The following is a 24218-nucleotide window of genomic DNA, read 5'->3' as shown; positions in this document are numbered from 1 at the left end:
CTGTAGGTTCTTAGAGCACCACCTTGTGTTTAAACACAACAAACGGTTCTGAGTCCCGAGTGGATTCATCCCATTTAGAACCACAAGCAGACAGTAAAGCATCCCCATCACACCACGCTCAGGTGTTCTGGAAGGCAGGGAACTCCTCAGAACTGGGTTTGTCATCTCAGTGCTCTTCACAGAAGTTTACCACCACACAAGACTGCACTAATAAGTCCTGAACCCAAGCACAGCCCAAGGCCAAAAAGCTCCTTCCTGGTGTTCTTCTACAGCAGAATTAAGGGGCACAGAGATGACCATAATGCTACATAACATCTACAGACTGCATTGCCCAAGGAGTTTTCATACAGATGTGAGGAAAATGAAAGGGAGTAGATGGCAAAAAAACAATCCCTCAGTTTGGTTTAATAATCCCTTGTAGGAGAATCTGAAGAATCAGGTTACTTACCCACATGCACAGCAGGCTGGGAGAGACGAGCTTTCACTTTGCCAGAGTGAAGGCAGATGATGCTTCTTCCTATTTAACACACACAGTCAGCACAGTGCAACGAGATCCCTGTGAAAGGATGCACTGAGAGTCAACACCGAGAAGAGGGAAACTGTTCTGTGCAGCTGCTCTGGGGAGGCAATAAGGAAAATGACGTGCAAGAAAACCCCAAGACACAGACCACAAAGAAAACACCAACCCGATGCATGTTTCATATACATATTTATATATATATTTCATGTACAAAGTTACATTCTGAACCCCATGGATTCAATAATAGAAATAAATACTGAAATAACTACACTGCTATATGAGCTTTTCTGCTCACAGAAAAGAAGCCTCAACTTTGAACAGACAGCAAGTGTAACGCTGTAGTATCCATCTCGGATCACAGAGGCAAGTAAAATTCAGCGTAAAGTGTTCAACAGACAAAACTTCCAAAAGTTACAGACCATAAAATGTTTAAAATGTTTAAAAGATCGAGAAATGTGCATCAACAAAACTAACAAAGGAAACTTAATCTTGTTAGAGGGCGGGAGAGGCATTTAGTGTATAGAAAAATGCTTTGAGGTGCAACATAGGTTGTTACAATATGGCATAACCCTGTTAGAAAAAACATCTCATTTCCTTGAAGAGCTGTATTTGAGTTCACCGCGCCGTGCCTTACAGAGCAGGGCCTCCACGAGACCCTGCTGAGACAGGGTCCCTCACAAGAGTGCTAAGTCAGGTTTAATCCTTTGGTAACTTTTATAATACTCACATGGAAATAAATAGTTACACAGCATTTTAGAAGACGCACGTCCTTTAGAACAGTTAGCGGAATAAAACAGATTGAACGTTTGTTTGTTACTAAGGCAGCCTATGATAAAGTGTCTATGCTCTGCCAGCTCTATCTGACCCAACGCAGGAAGACCTTGACAAGAAGTGGGCAATGCAGCAGCTTACACAATGCGTCCCACCTTCACCATGCAAACCCCCTCACCCGGGCAAGCACTGTGCTGCTTATTTTGTGCTCGAAATGTTTCCAAACTATTCACAAGCTGTAGCTATCGAGAGATCAGCTCCTATCTCTATGATGCTTTTATCACATGAGTGTATGCACAAACATTCTGGAGACTATTCCTAGGGGTGTATGTCACCTCAGTGCCTGGGGCTTTGCTCGACTCAGATTACCTCAGGCACGGAGTTTATAAATCCCAGTGCACTGTGATGAGAACAGGGACTCTTTTTACTGTACCTCAGGACAGGGGATAACATTTCTAAGTGAGAAATACAGAGAAGTGCACATGCCTTTTATCTACCACAGCGGTACACTGTTAACCTACCATCTTCTTCAAAAACCATTCTACTTTTGGACAGAAGCAATCATTGCTGAAAACCAGCAGAAGGTGGCCTGCTGAGGTGACTGAATGGCACGGAGGACCGACGTGTTTGGTAAGAGACCAGAGCAGGTACGAGCGTGCCAGGTTAAACTGCTCTACTCCAAGGCAGCCAAACCGTTCAGAGAAAACAGATCATGAATTACAAATAAACGCTGTACAGAAAGCAAGGAACAGAATTGTGCGTTTGTTTTCCTTTTGAGAACACGAGAATGTGACAAGCAAGCAGTGAGCACAGGCTTTGGAAACTGCAGAAAAATAAACCTAGGAAGATGGCAAGAGAAGCAATGGAGCTGCACCACTCAGTGAAGATCCTGCACAGCCGTAAGGAAGTGTAGACAGTGTTTTTCTTAGACATCCAATTCCCTAAGTTAATTCAGATGTGCTTCAAGTTCAGCATCCATGTCTACGTGAGTTTTAAGCAGGCCTCTATAAGAGCATTAAGTCAGTTTACTTTCTGCATTCCTATTCCAGACTTCACAATTAAGCCGAAGTAGTTTAAGAGTGACTTTAAAGATGAATTTGGAAAGCAAATTATGAACAACATGCTCTCGTCACTTTTGGCATTCTGAAGAGAAAAATACTACCAAGATATTAGACTTCTTTAATAAGGATTTTTACTACATAGTTTGTGTCCTAAATACATATTTACGAGAGGAACAGTTGCATACAAAATATGTTGCTTAAAAAGTATTTGTACATATAAGTCTAACCAATAGACCTGAATGGAGTTTTTCTGGTTTATCAGCTATGATATGCATTTGAAAAAGCTGCCTAAATATATATTTACACAATAGACCTCAGCTAAATGTGTTCATTTAAAAAATTAAGAAAATATATAAACACATGTTTGCCTGATAGACCAGAACTGCTCCTATTGCATAAAAATGTTTAGGCAGTTTTAAAAAGTGTTCCTACACTTACTTCTCTGAAACTGTTCAGCACTCACAGATCAGTCCCAGTCTTCCCGGGGTAAATGCTGGATGTTAATTAAAACCCCTCCAACTTTTGCTTTTTAGAGAACAAATGAAAGAGCAAATTTGGGTTTCAAAATTTTCTGAAGAACAGAAATCATGGACTGGTTAAGTTAGGTCTGATACCAGTGTAGGAAATTCAATGTAAAAGGAAGACAGTCTTCAACTCACACTTATGGTTAAAAAAATAGATGGTGAGTAGACAGAATGTCAGCCTGATATTAGAGTCTCCTGACTTTCAACAGTTTACTCCATCTTAGTGTTACCTGCTAACATTGCTACACGTTTTGGGTGGGACTAAATGGGTGTACGCAGCTACAAAAAATACACTTTGTACCTTGTCATCTGGCACTAAAGTTCATTTCCAATCTCACTTGGGCAGGATGCATTTTTTCCTGTACACTCTGTCTTTTCTCGTGCTCTAATTGAGGTCTTTAACCTTCACACACGTAGTGACTCATGAGTTCGACCAGCGAGGCAGAGAAGATCATTCTAGTGATTAGGACATATGGAGTTAAGACAAAAAAATAAAGACAAGGTGTATCCCTTGTTCAAGAACTCTACGATTATTCTTAAGCTTAAATCATCCTAAGAACACCCTTTGGAAACAGTTGTTCACACGTATCTGTGTCAGGGAGATGGGAAAAATGCTACGTTTGAAATTGCTGATTGAGGGTAGCAGTTCTCAAACTTTAAGGTTCAGCAGTGAAACATGTCATTTTATTTAAATACCATCACTTCTATACAATCTCCTCTTTCCCCCCCAGAAATTCTGATAAAAGTAACAAATTAATCTGCATACATGATGTAAGCAAGACTTTCAAGGTTTGGAAACAAAAGTTGGAACAATTTGCTTCAGCTCTGACTGAATGTTTGGATGAGCCCTGATAATCCTATAATTTGCCCTTTTTTTTTCTTAAATACCCTGGGAATAACTTTGCTGTTTTACTCAATGCATTATACAGTGAAATGAAGCTCAGTCGTAGTAAAGCCAAACTCCAGCGAGATAACCAAAGAAGTGAACTACATTGGATTGCTGTGGTACAGTAAAACTAACGTCTCGATTGCTTATCATGGTGTGCACACCGGTTTTGAGAAAGTTCTGATTTCATTATACTGTTCCATGTAACAAAGGTGCAGTAAAACAGCACAAGCTAATTCCTGTATAGTTAAAGGTCTGACAGATTTGCAATATAAAAGTTAGACAGCAAAGAAATGCTTCAACATCATGTAGTGAAACAGGTCTCACAAAATAAAAAACATGCAGAAGCGCTTTTTTTTCCTTTTCTTTTTAGTTTAAGGTCTCCAAGCTGCATCCTACAGGCTCACTCACTGCCATACATTACTTGCCACACTATTAAGTGACTCCTCTCAGCTTTGGCTACGGAAGGTTCAAGTTGTAGAGCTTCTCCAAGAAGTTCAGATTCTCCACCTTCATCACCTGAAAAACAACAGCTTTGACTGAGGCAGACAATGAAAACATAACTCCAAATGGAGCTAAAGAAATGACATCTAGATTTGTACCACTACTGAAGACAGTAGTTGCCATACACCTGTAAGAGAATATTCACAAGCCTGAATATATACAAATGGAAAGTTGGTCACAGAGTTGTTTCAGAGCCCGGTATTCTGACAGTCACATTCCTCAATTCTAGAACAATGCTAACTGTGGCTTTTTCTTTTCTTTTTTCTCTTTTAATCACTTCAAAAGAGAAGAGCAGTTTTATGACTGTGCTAAACTTTGTGACATGAGCCAACTTGGATCAAAGGGGACAGACCAACCACTAACAAAACCACATTCGGGCAGCAATAAGCATCACTCCAGTGGCAGTCTTGTGGTACAGAACAACGTCAGTTCCAACAGATTAAATGGGAGCTTACTTACAGCTTCAGGACAGTTTCAAGTCAGTTTGGCTAATTTTCTCGTTAGATTACTTTGGAGCTGTGAGGAGTGTAACCATAGAATGGACTAAACTTGTTCTTGATCCAGTTTGCTTGCACTGTTGTGGTAATGGCCAAGTCAGTGCAGCTATACTTCTGAAGCTGTGAGTACGTGTCTTTGCACTGCACTACAAGGACAGCAAAGTGCACATTTGGTACATGGCTACACCTAGCTTGCCTAGAATGAGAACAGAATTTTAGTGTCCCACTACAACGTGGCAGAGAATTGCCACAGTCCTGTGGCACTCCACTAGGGTTACCAGCAGGAACGTGCTTTGCATTGGAGATGACAGAATTTGGGCTGGTGTTCATGGGTTTTGTTCTGGGGTTGGTGTTGTGTGTGTGTGTGTGTGTGTGTGTGTGTGTGTGGTTTCCTTCTTTGCTCTTTTTCTTTTCTTTTTTTTTTTTTTTTTTTAAACACCACTAGAGATTGATGAAAGTTCAGAATAAAGAGCTGGGAGTGCTTTTGGAGCACTTTTCCCTCACACTCTCCAGCCACAGATTCTAAATACTGAACATTCTACTTATATTTTCAATTAAAAAGATGTTTACACGAGAGATCGTGTAATGGGCTGCATCATGCAGAAATGCTATCCAAAAACATGTAGCGATCAAAACAGGATGGGCATCTACAGATAACAGTGAACTACTCTTTCTCTTTTCCCTTAAACACAAGTACATTTGTGTTTGAGTGTTGTTCACCTAATACTTAAATATGAAAACTGACCATGAAAGGTCATTTAACTAAGGACATCTTTCAGCAGCTTGAGTCAGAAGGCTTTCATCTTTCAAAATAAGATTGAGTACATGACTCCTATGCACAGCTTCAAATGCATGTTTTCACAGTCTCTCTCAGAGGTCATGGTTTACTGGAAGGAGAAGTGGAGACTGAAGATGTGTGCATGAGAATAAAGATGTTTCTACGTACTTGCTTAGTAAACACTCGAGAACTGATTAACCACAGAAATGCATTCTGCAGTCACAATGGAAGTTTTGATATGGTTAACGACCCTACCTAAGGTGCTTTCATCATGAAGAGGTTACAACTGGATTTTAAGCTCAGGATTTCTTACCCATTCTGAAGTCAATATATCCTTCTCCACCACTTATCACCAACATTGATTTTAAGGGACCCTGGCTGAAGGACTCTTGGGCTGGCTTGTCACTTGTTAGCTCAGTTCCACCACTACCCTGTGGGCAAACAACCTGACCTGTATAAAAAGACAGAACACATTTTTAGGCCACATCTCACAGTAATGCCACCTGCACTTGGTCACCTAATATACTCAGCTGTGGATTCCAGCACCTCTTCAGCAAGAGGCAAGAAAAGAAGCTAGCTGTGCTCTGATTTTATCTCTCTACAGAGATGAAGTCAGGTCAGTTCAACGCAAGTCAGAACTAAATGCCTCTTGGTAGAATTCACAGCACTGGCAGATCTAGAGAATGACATTGAAACAGACTTAAGGACTTTTTCAGACATACAACTGAAATGATTCAGCACATCAGCCCAGTAAGCAAACTTCTGTCATTTACTTCCAGCACTGAGTGCATACACAATTGCTGAGAGGGTAATTTCATCAGTACTACAGCTTCTAGAAAACTCTAAGCTTCTTTTAACCCAAATTCTTTCCTCTGGGGGCTTCTCCCTTGGTAGTTCTCCTTTCTTGCAGCAAGTCAGATTCTTAAATCAGACCTTAGGTCACCCAGCATTTGACCACCCTCTCAACAGGCAACTACTCAGATTCAGGCAGCACCTTTTCCCAGATGAAAACAAAGCACTTTGTCACCAAGCCCTTCCCCCCCCCCACTTTTAAACACTGTACCTAAGAATCAGAAAAGTCTCATAAATCAAAATGTAATAAACCTGTTTTTGAGTATACAATTCCATACACTTGATAAAAAGCTACGCTTAAGAAGTAAAGGAGGACAAAAGCTTCATTTGAGGAAGGGTAATAAGAAGCTCACCAGGTACTGCCACAAAGAATTTGACAGCATCACGGTGCCCATGGAAGCAAAGCTGTGCGTGTGCCATTGAACAATATGGTATGAAGGTTCCTGGAGTCACTTTGTCACTGTTCTCATCTCCATATACACGAATTACACTACCTGGACGGTTTCCAGAGCCTGCGGCTGCTTTATTAGCTGTAAAAGAAGAAAACAAGTGTTTTCTACTTGAAAATACAAATTACAGAAACGGTTATTTGTTAAGGAACCTTATGGTACCATCTAAAAGCTACAGCCAACTCAGATAAAAATGAAACAGGAGGGCAGCAATGCCAATTCAAGACAGAGCTGGAAAAAAAAGAGATTGCATGCTTCGTTATTTTAAGTACATTAGAAAATGGAGCAGGATTCTTATTAGTCTAGCATAAACAACAGATTTTAATATCCTACTTTTGGAAAAAACAATTTTTGAGAAGACTATATCTTCTATAGGAAATAAGTACCTCTAATGTGCTTCAGTACAAGCAAATTTAATGTACTTCAACATAACTTATGTTTTCATTACAACTCAACATAGGGTATCCCCGTGCAAGTATAAAATCTCAAGAAATAGCCACCTGTGGGCATGCAGGAGCTACCCTATTATCATTCTATGTCTAGTTTTTCTTGAGAAGTTTTAAAATCAATTAAAACAGAAGTACTCATGCTAGACATACAAGCCATCTCCATTCTACAGACTACCAAAGAAGTGAAAGAAACAGTGATTTGTAACAAGACAGTAAATGATGTGGATTAATGACAAAGTTATAAGATATGGTATCACATTGGCTGGAAGAAAAACAAAGTCTGTATGAAAGTTCAGCTGCAACACAGGATGATATGCTAAACTGCTGAGCAGACTGGTGGCCATTTAGCAAACAAAACTGCTGCAATGCAGTAACTGCAAGTGGAAAAACATTTAGGAACATACAGAGGGTAGATCTATAGGGAGTGGTAAACAGCCTCAAAGTGGCTATTAGAAGCCTGAAAACAGATTTTTGTTCAGGATCTGCACTTACCCCTCAGCCCCAGTAAACGTCCCTGGTGGAGGATTACAGCTAAAGTGAGAAAGGAGGAAAGGGGAAATAGATAGGTATGACAGTAGAGGAGAAGGATTAATGAGAACCCACCACTCTTTATTTTGGTTTTTGATAAGACAGAGCTTAAATTTTAGCTCCTAAAAACCAGCAAGTATTTAATTACAGAAGACTCAATAAAAGGTCAAAGAATAGTATCTTGTTATAGAAGTTTCGGTATAAAATGGACAACAGAAGCACTGCCACTTTCATGTGCTTTATCACTATAGAATTTATTATTCAATAGCAATGTTTCCCCTTTCTCTCTTTCCTTGGCAGAAAACTACCAAATACGTTACTACTCATGATTTCAAGTGCCCTTTTGAAACAGCATCTGCAGATCTGGAAGGTACCCAGCTAATGAGACCCAAGGAACTGAGATATGCAACTGATTATGCAAGGACGTGACTGTTTTTAAAACCATGAATATTTATACCAAGGGTTCTCAAACCCACAATCAGGCTATCCAGAAACAGTTGTTCCAATTCATGACCAACTAACAAGACTGAAATTAATCTGAATAACTTTCCTAGGGATTTTTTTTCCATGTTCAGTACTGTTTTAAAACAAACTCCACTGCAAATGTTAAATTAAGCTTGATGCAAGAGCAAAAATTTCTGAAAGCATGATTTAAACTAGTTCAAATCAACGACAGAAAGCCTGTCCTTCCCTAGTACACATGCAATGCAAAAAAAGACAGTTATCAAATGAACGGACAATGCAATGGAACAGTATGAGAAACAATGCATGTATGTGCTGTTCAACAATGCAGATACAACATGAAGAGCTTTTACAGTTGAGTTACCCTACAATACCACCCATCAGATTGCACTACTTTCTATTCAAAACATGGTACCATTCATTCCAAAGTGTTGTATTTTATTTTCTGAAACTTCTATCCATGTCTTTTTATGATTAGATTTTGATTTCATGATTAGCACAAGTACTGATTTTTTGCTGTTTGCTTTAAATGGCCAAATATACAGAGAACCTTCCCAAATTTATCCTTCAAGATTCAGCCTGCCCTTGAACGGGATTGCTGCCTTCTCCCGGGGTTCAACCATATTTCCTCTCCTATTCCCAAGCTGTCTCAGTAGCTTCAACAACAGTTCAATCATTCTGTTATTAAGCAGATACCTGGATTCACATTCTTGGAATTTTACCTAGAAGTTTGTGTTCTACTTGTGTTCTAGAAATTGTTTGCAACTCCCAGATCTTCAACCGTGTCCTTCAAAGCAACTGGTGCTAGTGCTGTTCCAATCTTCCATATCAACTTTGTGATGAATTCTCAAGAACTAAAGCTGACTGAAGTGTACTAGCAACAATACCAACTCGCTCAAATCAAGCAGAAAAATCTACTCTGGTGATAACATGGCAATCATATCATCCGTTAGAAAACTTTTACATGCAAATAAGCTTCTATGAACACTCCTAACACCTCTAAGGTTGCAAGGATGCCTTTCAAATTCAAGCCAGAGCAACTCCACTCAAATCGAAGTACAAGATGTTTTGGAGATGGTTTTTTGGTTTTTAGTAGGGTGGTTTTTGTTTTGTTTTGTTTTGGTTTGGTTTTTTTTTTTGCTCAGTACCTTGTAACCATGGACATAGCTTGGGCCTCCATAATGTTTAGCACCTAATCTGTCACAAACCTGGAAGATTCAGACCTGTTGGTAAAGTGTTCTATTCAATAGCAAGCATCTGAATGACCCTCAGTATTCTTTTTTCTTTGCATCTACAGCATATTGAATAGCAGCTATTCATTTATATTTTACTTACTTTCTGTTAACGGAATGGAGATGATGACACCATTTCCTGTTCCTACCCATAAACGATTACAAGACACCATAAGAGCTGTGATTCTCACAAATGAGAATCCCAGTTTACCAGTACCTAAAAACAAAAGATGCTTTTCATCAAAAATTATGAGCAAGAATAATTTTACTTCCATAAAAGAGATTCTTAACTTCAGTTCTCAACTCATGCAGACAAGTAATTCCCTCCCACCTCAAACAAACAAGGCAGAGGAGCACACTGAAGTTGTAAAGGCAAAATAAAATGCTAAAACTTCTGTTGTGAACCTGTATAGAAGGAGACAAACGTACTGGGAGAAAGCACAAAAAACACAACAGCTCCATAATGCTGCACAGTAAGTTATTCTGGGGCTGGCAGCACCATGGCAGTCTGTCAAACAAAAAATGTCAAATTCGCAACTGTGAAATAACAGTTTCTTGCCCATTAAAATAAAGGGTACTGCTTCTTCTACAAGGGAGTTTCAGAGGCTATCATTAGAACTATACAGGGAACAGAAGAAAGCTGTCAAAAAAAAGGGGGAGTGTGGGCTATACTAGCCTCCTTTACACCAACAGCACAATAGTTAATTGTGAAGGATTCCTAATGGACCAATTACCTTTTCTGGTTATGTAGGTGGTCAAACTACTCATATAAACACAGAAAAATTCAGGAAGCTTGTTAGTTTTGACAGCAGTAACAATTTGCTATTTTGCATTTGTATTTCCTTGGAAAAGAAAGGGCAAATTTAGCAGAAAAGTAATGAGCTCTTCCCACTCCGAGAGGCATCATTCTAGTAGTAAAGATTTTACTGTGTCTTATTCCTGCCTAAACATCATCTTCCTCGTTAGTTCTGAGTTTTAAGGGACCACTTAGATATCTGATAGGATCAGACTGTACCAGAGACAGACTAAGGTTTCTACTTGCAGAACCAAATTTTCACATACAGCAGGATTTGACTAGCATTCCACCCACCCTTCATCTTCATGTGAAATGAGAACTGCCTGACTCACAACAGGAAAAGAAAGCCCCAGACAGCAAGAGGTATAAGAACACTACAGTTTTTCTTATCAACTTACCTAACATTTTGCTTACATAAGGTTCAATGTCCACATCTTGCAGGTGCTGATACGTGTGTGCATGATAGAGACGCAGGGTAGAGTCCAAACGAATCGACACCCATACCCCATCACCCACCCATGCCAGCTGTCTCACTTGGCTTTCTCTTCTTGGGTGTGCATCAAATGACTTCTATAAAAGATTGGATCTTGAATTAGAAGATAAATAATAGAAAAGAATACAAAGGACTTCTGTGCCACCCTTACATGGTCAATACTGGCAATTTCCTTAAGTCACTGACTACCCTCTGATTTGTAAGATCACTAGCAGACACAGTGCTTAGCTCAGTTAGCATTACCGTATGATGCTGATAAACAGTAAAAAGGCTGATTGCCTGCCCTGAAGTGTGATCTCAAAGCCACATTTTCCTGCTGCATCCTCATTTACGTAACTTCCCCATCCTACTGCTATTTCTATTTGTTTTATCCTGGAGCCTCTTCAGAGTGGGGTCTTCCAGTCACTGCAGAACATATATGTGCCCCAAAGGTGTTTTTCTTCCCAGTTCTGTCAAGCCTTGCTCTTACATACAAACTCACTCCCGCAGAACATAAACTGCCCAGCAAAACAGTTCACTACTGTATAAATTCTTACAGGTTTCCTTGCATATACAGTCATCTTCACAAACAGATTCAGAATTGGGCCCTTAATATTTTCAAAAGAGCTGAGCAGTCACCCTCCCGAAGTCTGACCCATGTCACAGACCAAGTATAAGAAGCTGAAGTATTAATATTGCTAACTGCTTTCAGAAACCACAGGCCCTTCGTGCACTTGTATACTCAGAACACTGCAGAAACCAGCTTACACACCTTACATAAACATAATACTCTATAACTGGAGGGAGAGTACATTCAAGATTAGCACTTACAAACCTTGAAAGTATGCAGAGAGATTCTGGAGAAGGTTGTGGGTGTGTGAAGAGCATAACGAATAAGTAAATATGCATAAATGAAAAGAATGGAGCTTGGATCTAGCACTGCAAGCTCTACAAAGACCTAAAAGGACACTTAGTAGTTTCCGGCCAGGACAAAGTAGAGAACTAAACCCCAGAATAATCAGTTTCAACAAATGAGAACTGCCTTAAATTTTTCCAGAATCATAGCATCTTTGGAAAATTAAGAGTTATTCCCTAAAACAAGTTTGTCTGCCTCTTTATGAGCTAATAAACAAATCAATACTCTCTGGAGTTACTCAGGAGTTTGCTGCAACATGAGATGAGATGGCATTAAGACAAAACATTTAATTACTTTAAACACCATTTTAACTTGCCTCTATTTTCATGGCCTTTGGTTGAACAACATAGATTTTGTTCCTGTAGCCACACCAGACTTTGTCATGCACCACTGTCATGCATCTTATAGAATGATGCGGCCGGCCCAGGTCTAAGAGGTGATAGTTTGTCAAATCCCACTGACCATCTTTAAAAACAGAAGCAAAATAAGAAAAAAAAAACAACAAAAAAAACAAAGCATAGGTTCCTATCAGTTTAAAAGTAACTCAAAAGCACAGGTAAATACCTTAAGAATAGTTTCATTTTTCAAAAGCACTGTAATGATCTGGGTAAGTCAATGCAAATGCATGGTATGCTCCACATTTAAAAAAACAGCATTTACTTGTATGAACTACCAACATCCCAAATGCTACTTTGTTCTTATAAGGTTGTACTATGACTCACCTTCCAAACATATCAAAACATTTGTAAAAACAGGAAGTTACCTAGTGTTAAATGCTTTACTTGGACAGGCACAGTACGCATAAGCAGCAGCTGCCCACACGGCAATAGGCAATTGCTGCTTGACTGAGCATAGAAATGTTGGCCAATGCAACAAGATGTTTTTTTTTACATGTTGTTAGACCTTAGAGTGGCACCCAGTATCCACTGGAAATCGTACTAAAATTGGTCACCCAACACCAAATAAAGCTCTGCTGTAGACTAAGCTAACAGAGATCACTCTGATATTTACTTGATATACTCCAAGGGATTATAAACCATTAGAATTGAAAGGAAGAAAACATCACAGCTTCACCATAGATGCATCTTTTCCAGTATTTGCATCATTGCTATGCAACCTCTTAATTCTCCTAAACACTAAGAACAGCAATTTCAACTACACACGGAAAAAGAACAAATGAATAGGGAGCCTGCAGAGAGAAGCCACCAGGTGAATTCCAATTACTCTTCAGACATTGCCCTGTAGGTCCTTATTTCAGAGGCTGAAGAACAGAGTCTGTCCCAGAGTGATGTGGACAGAAATTCTACAGAGATGCTTACAGAATTCTATGGAAGGACTTGGCCACACACAATTTCTAAGACCAATAACAGAGCAGAAGTCAACTACTGGGCAGGACAAACAGACAGCAATCAATGCAGACTTTCTCAATGGGCTTTCTGCTGCTAGTGCAGATACCTGCACTCCTTTTCTGCTTCCTATGGTAAGAAAGAATTCCAGCTATGAACCAGAGCAGTGCAAAAAATTCTGTGGGAGTCAGAATAAGCCCACATTTTCTTCCAGAGGTCATTAGTAACACTTATATAATTCAATCTAAGAACCTAGAAACAGATAGCCAGAAGGGCTGACAGGGTCACTTTTTTCTTTTTGGCCACATAACAGAAAGAAGGACTACCTGAAAGAAGGCCTTCACAAAAGCTGAAAGAACCAGTGGATTAAAAAAAGCCTTAAAAAAAAAAAAGGGGGGGGGGAGAAAACAGGAAAGATCCCACTGCAGACCTATAATCCAAAGGAGACTACAACATCAGAGAACAGGGCAATTTAATACAACTCACAATGTGCTTGATTTTCCTGTAGGGTGCATTTAGGACACTTGTAGTAAAAGTCACACATAGACAGAAAAGTCTCACGCTTCCATTAAGTAGAAAAACAGGTGACCATAAAGTCTTTCCCTCACTTTGACGGAAAAAACTGAAGTATATTCAAATAATGCTATTCCACCTTGAGATTTTTGATAGCATAAATGGCTCTGAAGAATTCTCTGCTGCCTTAGCAGTCGGGAAAAGATCAAGCAAAGCACTTTGAGATGACATGGTGTATTTTTCATGGCTAAAGATTGAAGGTGGAAAAGTTCAGTAGCACACCTAATTTCTAAATAATACAACAAAAAGCACCTGCAAATATGATATATGTACTAACAGCAGCACAGAATATAAAACCTTAACATTTAATAGTTGTAACTAAAAAGGTACCCTAACATTTGTACGAGTAACTCTTAAGAGACAGTCAAGTAACTCATAAGAAAATGCCACTATGGTGCTGTGAAGGTACAAACAGATCCAACCAAAATCTAACCTGAATCTCAGCATGACCAAAGTTCTCTAGTTACAACACTGACTGGAATTCCATTTTTTATATCCTTAATGTTTAACTGTAGCCATGTTTCTAAGCAACAAGAACAGTACACCCTTAAAGACAGGTTGGAAAACATCACAATTTAGTTTAGCAGTTCACAGAGAGAAAATCTGTAGTGGGTAGAAGATGCACAGAGGTGCAAGCAAATATGGGGGGAGGAGGGGCCAGAAGCTCACACAGCTCATATACCTCATTCAGTGTTTCACAAACTCCGTGTGCCTTTAAGCACCTTAAAGAACTTCAGTAAGAATATGTGGTCATGAGTTCAAATAAGAACCTGGGTGTCTCAGAGCAAGAACAGAGGATTCCTAACATGCATTTAAAGTTTCCCTGAACTTAAGTACTAAAAAAGTGCAAGCACCTGAAATTAAAAAAGAAACAGGAGATCAGGTGATGTGTGAAGTGGTCATTAGGGGTGCATTTTTAAAATGCTATTTATAAATGGCACATTTACTTCAGAAGTACTGTCATAACTTCACTTTCAAGACCCAACAGAATGCTTACCAACTCCTCGGTGAAATATTGCTAGTGTTCCATCAGCTAGTGCAACTAATACTATTCCTTTCACATGTCTGGTAAAAGAAAGGAGGTACAAGAATATACACCATTAGATTGCATTTCACAAAATGCAGGTTTAAGGTATAAGTAGTTTACATTTCAGTATACTTCTTACACTAGCACTAGCGCTAGTGTTTTGGTCTCTAGATCAGGAAAAGGCACAGTAATTAGTGACTCAAAATTCAGTTCAGATAGTTTTTAGAAAGTGGCTACCATGTCCAGAGGGAACCTTGAGGATAACAATCTGTAACTGTTTTAAGTACACAGTAGCAAAGGAACTCAGTTGATTTATAGCATTTTCAATATATATGAAGTTCCTTTTACTCTTCTTACTCCCCAAATGTTTTCCACTGCCCCTCAAAGAATATGCGTTCACTTACAATAACTGACATTCACAATATCTGAAGAAATAAACAACTAAGTATTTTAACAAAAGTTCATTATGATTTACATGACGTTCTTTCAAGACTTACACAATACTGAGAATAGAATCTTTAAGTTTAATGGCATGAATACATTTCCTCCAGTGAGCCACTGACGAATGAACATAGAGGCTGCAAAGACAAATCAGGAAGGATTAAAAGCACTATAAAAGGCCTACTGGGCAAGAGGAAAAAAAACAGGCAAGAACTACATAACTGAAATCCACAGATAAAGGAAAAACAGGTTTTCATCTTCTACTGAACTACATAAAGACTGAAAGAACTATATGAGCAGACAGAACAATTTTCCAGATATCTAAAACATTACAAAGCCCTTTGTACATATATCTGTAGTAAAAAGAAATATTTTCTAGCATAGCACTGAATGCTGCAGAATTATCAACCGTAGTTACTCCCACTACTAAACATTCAGCTGCAGAAAAGTATTTATCTGTCAAGAAGAGCTTGCAATGCTTACTTGGAATTCTGTAATGCTTAAATGAAGTCAAGTGTATAAGGCTTAGGCTCTCAAGAATTTCTTGCACTTAGTTTTGGCATGAGACAGTTACTAGCCTGTAGGCCCAAGATACCATTTTAAAATAATTTTCCAAATAAAGTTAAGATTAATATTTTCTTACCATCCATTCTGTGTTCCAAGCCACATTGTTGGTAAAAGGCTACTCATTTTCTGTGCTTCTTCTCTCACTAGATCTTGTTCATTTGGCAAAACTGCAACATCTTTATATAGCTCTGACTCAGTGCTAAAAGACAGTTTAAATGTGTTGAATAAAGCATGTGGCTTACTCAGAGTAACACAGGTAGCACAGGCATGCACTTTGTTGCTGCTGGCATCCCAACTTGCTTTTGAAGTACATACAATCTTTAAGGAACAGTAACTGTACGTAACATACGTTAATGATACTAACAGAAATGTAATAATTTCTTTCTTCCAAGTGTGTGTTCAAGCCTGGCAGCCTTACTGGTATCTCAGGGGAATGGCGGAGTTGCAGCATCCCAGGCACATAAGAAAAACCACTTATCAAATGACTGCAGTGCCCATCCATATGAGGAGAACAAAGATTTCAAACATACTACCATTTGAAATACTGTTTACTTTCAAGCTTGTTCTCCACTCCTGTAACTAACTCAGACTGATTATTCTGAGAAAGAGAACATACATTTGAACAACTAGTTGGTCAAGAGAAAGGGAAACAGGAAATGTGAATAGGCATTTCTGATCCACTACTATTCATGTCACGTCTTAAGATGACTTAGTGACAAACTGGTGGACAGTCATTACAGCATTCTGGATGTGTCCGTACTCATGTCATATGAATTCACAAGATAAGAGACACTGTACAGAGATGACTACCTCATGTACACAAAGCATATAACACCTTGTACCAAAATTACTTACATAAACCTCCTTTGCAAGAGAAACAACTAATACTGCTGTCCCCATGTGTTTCTGAAAATGTTTTTCTTATCAAACACATTTCCAAGAGTTATGACTCCAATTACATACCCAGGCTGGTATACTGGAGACGCCTCTGTGTTCTGCACTCCCAGAGGATCTGTAAAGACGTGCTCTGTATAGACTCCAGTTTGTCCAATATCAGTTATATCTTCTGTCCCTGCACTGACTTCTGTTGCTTCTGTCGCCTCTTCTGCAGTTGGAATGTTGTCATCTACTGAATTATTTTCATTTGCAATATCTGTGGAACAAAAGACTTGAAAAACTAAAAACAGCAAGAGATTGCTCAACAATATAAGCCATCCACATTGTCTCTAATCATTTGTCAAGAGGAGATGAGCATTTTAAATAATAGATGACATAAAATTTCTCTTCAGACTGTACTAAAAACTGACTTCATTAAAAGGGATTTGAAAGAAGCAACTGCCTAAGACCACTTGATAGCACTTCCATGCTATCCTCACTTCCATGAGGTTTCCAGCTGCAATTACACAATGCAAATATGTCAGATTTACAAGCCATTTCCCCCAGAGTACTTGTTTTACACCACCTTTTAAAGACAACTTATTGAATACCTGCCCCACTCACTTTCTCAGCTACATCAGGTACATCCCTGGTGCACTCGTAAGATTTTCGTACCTGACTGTTTCTCTGCCATTGGTGAGGCACCGTTTGCACTATGACCTACAGGTGCTCCTGTAACACCCTCTGCAGTACAGCCAACCACTGTTATTCCTCCCAGCATGCTATCAGTCTCAGCAGAGCTGTTGCTTGTCATACTTCCACACAGAGATGACTTGTCCACCTGATTGGGATCCACTTCTTGAGACCCTTCCTCTCCTGCAGGATAGTCTGTTTCCCTTGCTCCTGAAAGAGATTAAAGTCGCATGTTTCCATGGACATGAAGGCCATTCACCTCTATAACAACAATCTAAGCTTCCACACTGAAGGAACTGTCCAGAACATGAGATTTAACATGGAGAACACCCACCTACAAAACAATTTTTAACATGATCAGACACTAAAGATGCTATCCCTCAAATTTGTTCAAGAAGCAAAAGCGGTACCTACATACGCTGATATCTGAAAGTCATAGGCCACAGAGTTCTCTCTAACTCCTTTATTTCCATTTCAAACAAATTAAAGTTCATGACAGAGACTTATATGGAAGGTTACCTACATCTCTATGGATAATTTAACTCCAAAACATCCTTTGTACTAGAAAAAAGCAAATTCTTTTCTGCCTTCAAATCCTCTCAAATACTTTCAAGTCTTAAAAACAGTAAAATGCTATAAATGTCAAGAAACTATTTTTTATGCTCTTTTGATTTTATAGCTTACATACAACTTCAGTGTAGCAGAACATGCAACATCAAAGCTTACTTTCAAACAACTTATTCCAAGTTATTTTCCTCACTTGCTGGCTTCACGGCCTCCTGTTTCTCATAACTTCCCAAAATACCTGAAACTGCCCCCTCCTTTGAATTTTATCATTTTGACAATACCAAAAGATGATTCTTGTTCAAATCTTCCTTGGGAGGAATTTTCTTCTGAGTCTATTACACAATACTACTTCACTGAAACTATTACCAAAGGCTTTTTACAAGAAACAAGAAAGCCAAAAGCACAATTCACTGTTTTCCAAAATCATGTCTTCCTATTACGCTGCCCTCAGTACACGCTCTACATACACCCTCACTATAACAAAGATTCCCTCTACAGGTAGTTCCAAGATTTGCTACTTAAGCAAGTATAAAAAGCCAAGGTATTTTTCCTAAACTATGTCCACAGTTCTGTAAAACAATGGCACTACTGTACCATTTATAATACAACAGATAAAAACAATTCACTTTAGTTACTGACATCTCACCACCTTTTAGTTAATTCAGGTCAAAAGCCAACTGAAAAGCAAAACAAAAAAAAAACAGATTTCCCTCAAGCTAAACATTTCTTAATGCTATGCTACAGAAATATTTTATCACACTGATCTTAGATTTTATCATTGCTTAAGAAAATCTGAACAAGATACACTTCAAGAAGTTTTAGGTCTTGCTTATGAAGTCTTTACCTGGTACACTAGCAATACAAAGCACGTGAGAATTACAAACAATGAAACTGTCCAGAATATTTCCTGGTTGATTAGCATCAATAATGATAACTTTTGTAGCAGAATGTGTGCTTGTACAGATCCAGACTAGACTGGATAAGTCTTCCTGATGTTTCAGCTCCTTCTGCTGGTCCTGAAGGAGAATAAAGCAGAGCAGAAGTGATTGACAACAAGAAGAGGGACAAGAATAAAAGTACTGCCATTGGTCTGAAATACATTACTGTACTCGATCACTTATCACATGCCAATATAGCTTTAATATCACTGTAAAATTATTAACTTGCTTCAAACCCATAGAGAAGATTAAAAACCCTCATATTTCATACTTGCATAGACACAATATAAAATAGTTCTAGCTGCAGAATTATACAGCCAAAAAAGTATAATACCAAAGTAATAATACCAAGTAATTAACATGTCAGCTACCATAGTCATCACCACGGATTGAGATGCTGCAATGCAATTCAAGCCAAAGTTAAGCCTTCATCTCTATGCCCTCAGTAAGATTTCTGTTCAGTTTATTAAATTCATGAACACACTGTGCCATCACTTAAAAATAGGTTAGTCTCAGACACCTTAATATCTTTCCTTCCCCTCAAAGCAGGCAGCTCTACTAGCATAAGGAGTACATTGTTTTGTTCTAAAATGGACTGGCTCCTGAGACTTAACAACAAGCTGAGACACAAAAGAATTAAAAATATTTTAGGTTTTTTTTTTTTTCCTGATGCAAGTACCTTGCATTGATGACTTCCTGAGAAAAAACTATTACCACCAATAATGTATTTGGTAATCAGATTTAAGCTACAGATAAATGATAAAGGTGTGTAACTACACAAGCTGTTCAACATCCCATATTGCGATCTTACCTTGAGCTCCTGGTCTAGTCTGTCTAAGCTACTTTGAGATCCTGTGCGCTGCTTGTTGCCATCTGCATCCGTGCCAGCCACATCATTGTAAAATACGCTGGCACCAACCACGGACCCACCATCCCGTGTCTTCCCTCCTGACAGGTTTACTCCCACAGCACACCACAGCTTGGAAGGAAAAGATTTCATTTATCTTAAACTAATAAAAAAGACATTAAGTACACCAATACCAAAATTATGATCTTTCTGCAGTCCAGTTTAAGGAATTCATTAAAGTCATGTACGTTTATACTGAAGCTTGAATTCTGATTCACTTGAACTTTATTGCAACCTGTAAAACTTGGAGAATTACAACTGCATTACAGAAAGAAAATTAAAATTATAAAAAAGAATCATGCTATGGGCTGCCTAAAATACAGTCTGTATAAACAGCTCTAAATATTGTACCTTCATAGAGGTATCCTTCTCATCTAAAGGTCTCAGGTAAACAGGTACAGGTAAGTTTTTCATCTTATTGTCACCTTGGCCACCATTTGTCACCTAGGCAAAAAAAAACATGCAAAAATATTTACAGTTGTCAGAATCAGTTGACTAATTTTGTCAAATACGCTTAAAGAGCTTTGCTTTGTGGTTTTCTTCAGAAAGGCTGCCTTCAAATGTCAAAGGTAGAGCAAAACAGAAGTGCTGGAATCAGCTCAGCTGTGAAATAACGCAGTTCCCGACTCTGTTAGAATTTCATAGACAACGAAATTACCACCATTACACTTGAAAATAGGCATAATACCTGTTTGTACTTTTGAGGTAGACTCCAGCCAAATGCTTGCACTCTACCATCCTCTTTCTGGACATGAGCTTTCACTTGGCGATACTGTTCTCTTTTCTGCTCTCTGCGTGAGGCTAAACTGGCTTCAGTTCTAGGAAAGAATCATTATTAAAGAACCTATTACTTACACCCTTTAAAATTCTGTGCATCACTGAAGCTCTCATTAAACTCATCTGTGTAACACCAGGTTTCCTGTGGGCTATTTTTAAGGAACCTGGGAAAGATAGGCAAACCAGAAAGACTACTGTCAGTACCCTTATGTACAAATTAACTGCATGGGTTACACAGTTACTGGAAGTCATGAAGTTGTAAGGCCAAAGGATGTACTACCAAAAAGAAGCATGGGATGAAAAAAATAAAGATACCAGTTAGCCTGACATGTGGTATTTTTGTACCAAACTTAAACTGAAAGTATCTGAATAGTTATTACTTAGCTGTAATACTTTGGGAATGAAGTATACTGAGTGCTGCCTCCTGTGACTAAAAGTGCTTCTATAAAATGCAGTGGTACATGCTAAAGAAAACACTACTGCTGGCTGCCCAGGATCAGTCATTGCTGTGCAACTAAACAACACTGATCTCCCAGGTATCAGTATTCACTGCAGAACATCACAGTTCTTAGCAGCAACATTTTTTTTTTTAAACCTTGAGAGAACAAGAAAAGGGCAAATACTGGATAGATCATATCTAGTATTATGAAACCAAGGTGCCTTACTCGTCACTGAGGAATTCAAAGGCTTTAGATTTGTCACTAGGTAACTGAGATAAGGTGCTGCTTCTTTTCTTGACTGATGGAGTAATATGTGAGGTTGGAGCATTATATTTAACGTTGACAGGAGGTTCTGGTTTCTTAGCTGTATTGCTAGATGAACTGAAGAGCCTGCTAAAACTAGAATAAAATAAATAAAAAGACTGTTAAGATTAAGATACATCCAGACTTAACTCTGCAGGCAAAGCACCACATCGGATAGCCTTCTCAAGCTAGCTGGACTAAAAGTAGAGCCCAAAACAGCAGTCATTACACACTCAAATACTTTCAAAGCAAAAAAAAACTCATGTCAATAGAAGTTCTTGAAGAATTACTGACCATTTGTATAGTAAATGTAATAGGATCATGAATAAATAATTCAAGAAAACTAGAATGTGAACTCTACATCTGGAAGACAGTTTTTGATGCACATTAGTTCATGCACAGCGCATTCTAAAATTTCCACCACTCTGAGCTAGAAATGTATTAGTTATCAGCAAACCACAAGATAAAGAGGATTATTTGCCAGGTATCTTGTTGTGAATAACACCATTTCAGATCGAAAGAGCTTCACATCAGAAAGGAAAATTTGACAGAGTAAACCATACTTCATAGAGAAGAAGGATTCTGAAATAAATGCAATCCACACAAGCTACTCAAGTTCCTATTTTTCATCATAAAAAAATTCAAAACAAGTTCTGGTGCATATTCAGCTACAAAAAAGTTACAGCACTTTGGCATTTAACTTCACAAAGTGCACAACCATTCACTAGATGATGCAGCTTACGATATATTTGTCTCCAAGAACAGTCTTACCGAGTGGGCATGCTAGGTAACAAAAGGAAAACAATTAAGACATCTCTGTTTGCTGAAAGAATTAGCTAACACATAAGTGTGACAGATAACTGGTTAGGGGTCTTTTATTTATTGTTAGTGAGCTGTATTTTAATACTTACAACTGCCAAATGCTTGATCTCTTCTTTTCTTGCATGGCTGGATTTTCTCGTGATGCTCTACAAAAAACAAGTTTTAAGTTTACTCAGTAAGTGTTACTAAGAATTTGAAAAGGGAAGGAACAGGACAGCATGCAACTTACTTTTGCAGAACAGAACAACTGATATTGAAAGTATCAAAGCCTATCTCTTCACACTAGCACCTCTAGAAAGCACAACACATACATCACCAATATATACTTGCACCAAAAACAACTATTAAGTATTCTGTAAACAGGATGGAAAACCTCATGCAACATTTTACAATGAAAACAGATTTCATAAAACTTTAAATTCTTCTGCCTTAATATTTTAACCAGTGCTTTTTATTTTAAAATTTTACTTTTTGACACAATAGTAAATAAACGATGGTGACTGCTCCTGAACTCATAAACCCAGTAACAGAGGTATAAGATTTCTGTAGGAGATAACTATAGCTACAGAAAAGCAAACCATAGCTGCTTGGGAATCATATTTCTCCCTCTGACTCTGAACAGCTCATGCTATTAAGGACAGTAACAAAAAAATCGAACGTCATCACTGTACCTGACCAGCAGGCGGCAGCAAGTGATGCTACTGGATATGGAGCCGCCTGGGGGGTGGCATCCCCTCCAAATAACTCAGTATTCAAAATGCAAGCTAGACCAAGTTCACTAGTTAATATTCAAGAAAAATTGTGTTTTCTCCTGCACTATTCAAGATCTTATGCATGGATTATACTCAGTCTGAAGGCTGACTGTGTTACTTCTTTGAATTCTCAGCTGCTAACTGAGCACACTGCAAGGACACAAGTCTACTGACCAGATCACACACAAATAAAGCTTGTGAAATCCAAGGAGCTAAGTGTCTTCTACCTTATCATTTCAGTCCATCGGACAGCTTCCTGAAGTTCCATCAGCCTCTCCTTATACTGATTTCTTTCCATCAGAACACGAGCCATCTCAACACGAGTAAAGCGCTTCCGCTGAGCGGTGGGGACATCACTCTGAACACAGAAAAACAAACACAGAATGAACAAAGGAGCACAGCAGGGCCTTGCAGAGTCAGCCTCTGCCTTCAGACAAGAGTCAGTTTGGGGCACAATTCCAGATTCTAAACTGTTTGGAGCTTTGTAAAAACGAACTTGATTTTACCCAGTGCTTTCTACCATACCTTCCTCTCCTCCCATCGTTTCAGATTTAGTAAAATCTGAATAAAAGCAGTTCTTCAGGAAGGATGGCAATGATAGAGATAATGAATTTAAGTTTACTTGGACTCTTTAGATCTATTTTAACATGGAGAAAGTTTACCACTTCAGCAATTAAGCTTAACAGCATTCATTCAATGCACGCAGTCTTATGTCCACTTGTGAATTATCAATACAAAAATACTCATGCACACATACACTTACATCATCATCCTCTTTAGCTTTTTGCCTTGCTTCCTCTGCTTCTGCACGAGCTCTAAATAAAAAAACACAACATGAATAGCTGCATTAGATACCACAGCCATTTTCTTTCTTTTTCAGAATCACAGTATTAAACTTACTTTTTAAGCTCCTCTTCCAGTTCTTTATTCTTCTCTTCAAGCTTTTGCTTTGCTTGTTTTACAGCCTCTAATTCACCTTGCAGGACATCCTTCTCACAGGTCAGTTCATCCACCTTTGCTATTAAATCATTCTTCACCACATTCAGTGCGTTCCTAGACAAACATTTAAAACATCACAAGGACTGACTATGGCCTCGTAGCATGTTTAGCTTCAGTTGAGTTCTATTCTTAAACCATGCATAAGTTTCTCCTGTAGAGCTGCTATAAAAAATTACAGATTTTCTTAAACAGGCCAAATCCTCCTGCCAAACCTCCAACGGTCACAAAACACATTTCTACCACTGCATTAGAAAAAAAAAAGTACAGATAATTCAGAACAGGTTGCTGAAAAGTTACGTTCCTCAAGACAGAAAGATGCAGAGATTGATACAAGCCTGCAAGTAACAGAAGGACGGAACATACTATTTATTTATTTTACACAGACATTCACACTTACTTTGTTTCCAACAGCTGTGTGTTTTCCAAAATAAGGTTTTCCACTTCACGACCCATTCCTTTCCAAAGGAAATAAACACACAGAATTAGCAGATGG

General features: G+C 38.6%; 1 protein-coding gene across 8 annotated transcripts in view; it reads right to left on the bottom strand.

Moving 5' to 3' along the window:
- Nucleotides 1-692: 692 nt before the first annotated feature.
- The window catches only part of SPAG9 (sperm associated antigen 9), a 58347-nt gene continuing 34821 nt past the window's right edge, over nucleotides 693-24218 (bottom strand). For 3 of the 8 annotated variants that reach the window (XM_420098.8, XM_046902210.1, XM_004946309.5), the window contains 21 exons: nucleotides 24123-24180; nucleotides 23627-23779; nucleotides 23490-23541; nucleotides 22954-23084; nucleotides 22064-22120; nucleotides 21075-21248; nucleotides 20321-20450; nucleotides 19984-20076; nucleotides 19537-19704; nucleotides 18632-18803; nucleotides 17203-17430; nucleotides 16615-16804; nucleotides 15728-15850; nucleotides 15141-15221; nucleotides 14614-14681; nucleotides 12014-12162; nucleotides 10708-10879; nucleotides 9617-9730; nucleotides 6747-6923; nucleotides 5855-5992; nucleotides 693-4281 (listed from right to left, as the gene is read on the bottom strand). In XM_420098.8, the coding sequence (XP_420098.4) occupies nucleotides 4166-4281; nucleotides 5855-5992; nucleotides 6747-6923; nucleotides 9617-9730; nucleotides 10708-10879; nucleotides 12014-12162; nucleotides 14614-14681; nucleotides 15141-15221; nucleotides 15728-15850; nucleotides 16615-16804; nucleotides 17203-17430; nucleotides 18632-18803; nucleotides 19537-19704; nucleotides 19984-20076; nucleotides 20321-20450; nucleotides 21075-21248; nucleotides 22064-22120; nucleotides 22954-23084; nucleotides 23490-23541; nucleotides 23627-23779; nucleotides 24123-24180 (2744 nt within the window). In that variant the 3' untranslated portion in view covers nucleotides 693-4165. Of the gene's footprint in view, nucleotides 4282-5854; nucleotides 5993-6746; nucleotides 6924-7783; nucleotides 7823-9616; nucleotides 9731-10707; nucleotides 10880-12013; nucleotides 12163-14613; nucleotides 14682-15140; nucleotides 15222-15727; nucleotides 15851-16614; nucleotides 16805-17202; nucleotides 17431-18631; nucleotides 18804-19536; nucleotides 19705-19983; nucleotides 20077-20320; nucleotides 20451-21074; nucleotides 21249-21923; nucleotides 21936-22063; nucleotides 22121-22953; nucleotides 23085-23489; nucleotides 23542-23626; nucleotides 23780-24122; nucleotides 24181-24218 lie in introns of all 8 variants that reach the window. The other 5 variants (XM_040649877.2, XM_015295545.4, XM_004946306.5 and 2 more) reach the window with 3 other exon arrangements.

The sequence above is a fragment of the Gallus gallus genome, chromosome 18 (assembly GCF_016699485.2).
Source record: "Gallus gallus isolate bGalGal1 chromosome 18, bGalGal1.mat.broiler.GRCg7b, whole genome shotgun sequence".
Taxonomy (NCBI): Eukaryota; Metazoa; Chordata; class Aves; order Galliformes; family Phasianidae; genus Gallus; species Gallus gallus.
Note: the sequence above shows the minus strand (reverse complement) of the source record. Positions and strands in the feature narration are given on the sequence as shown.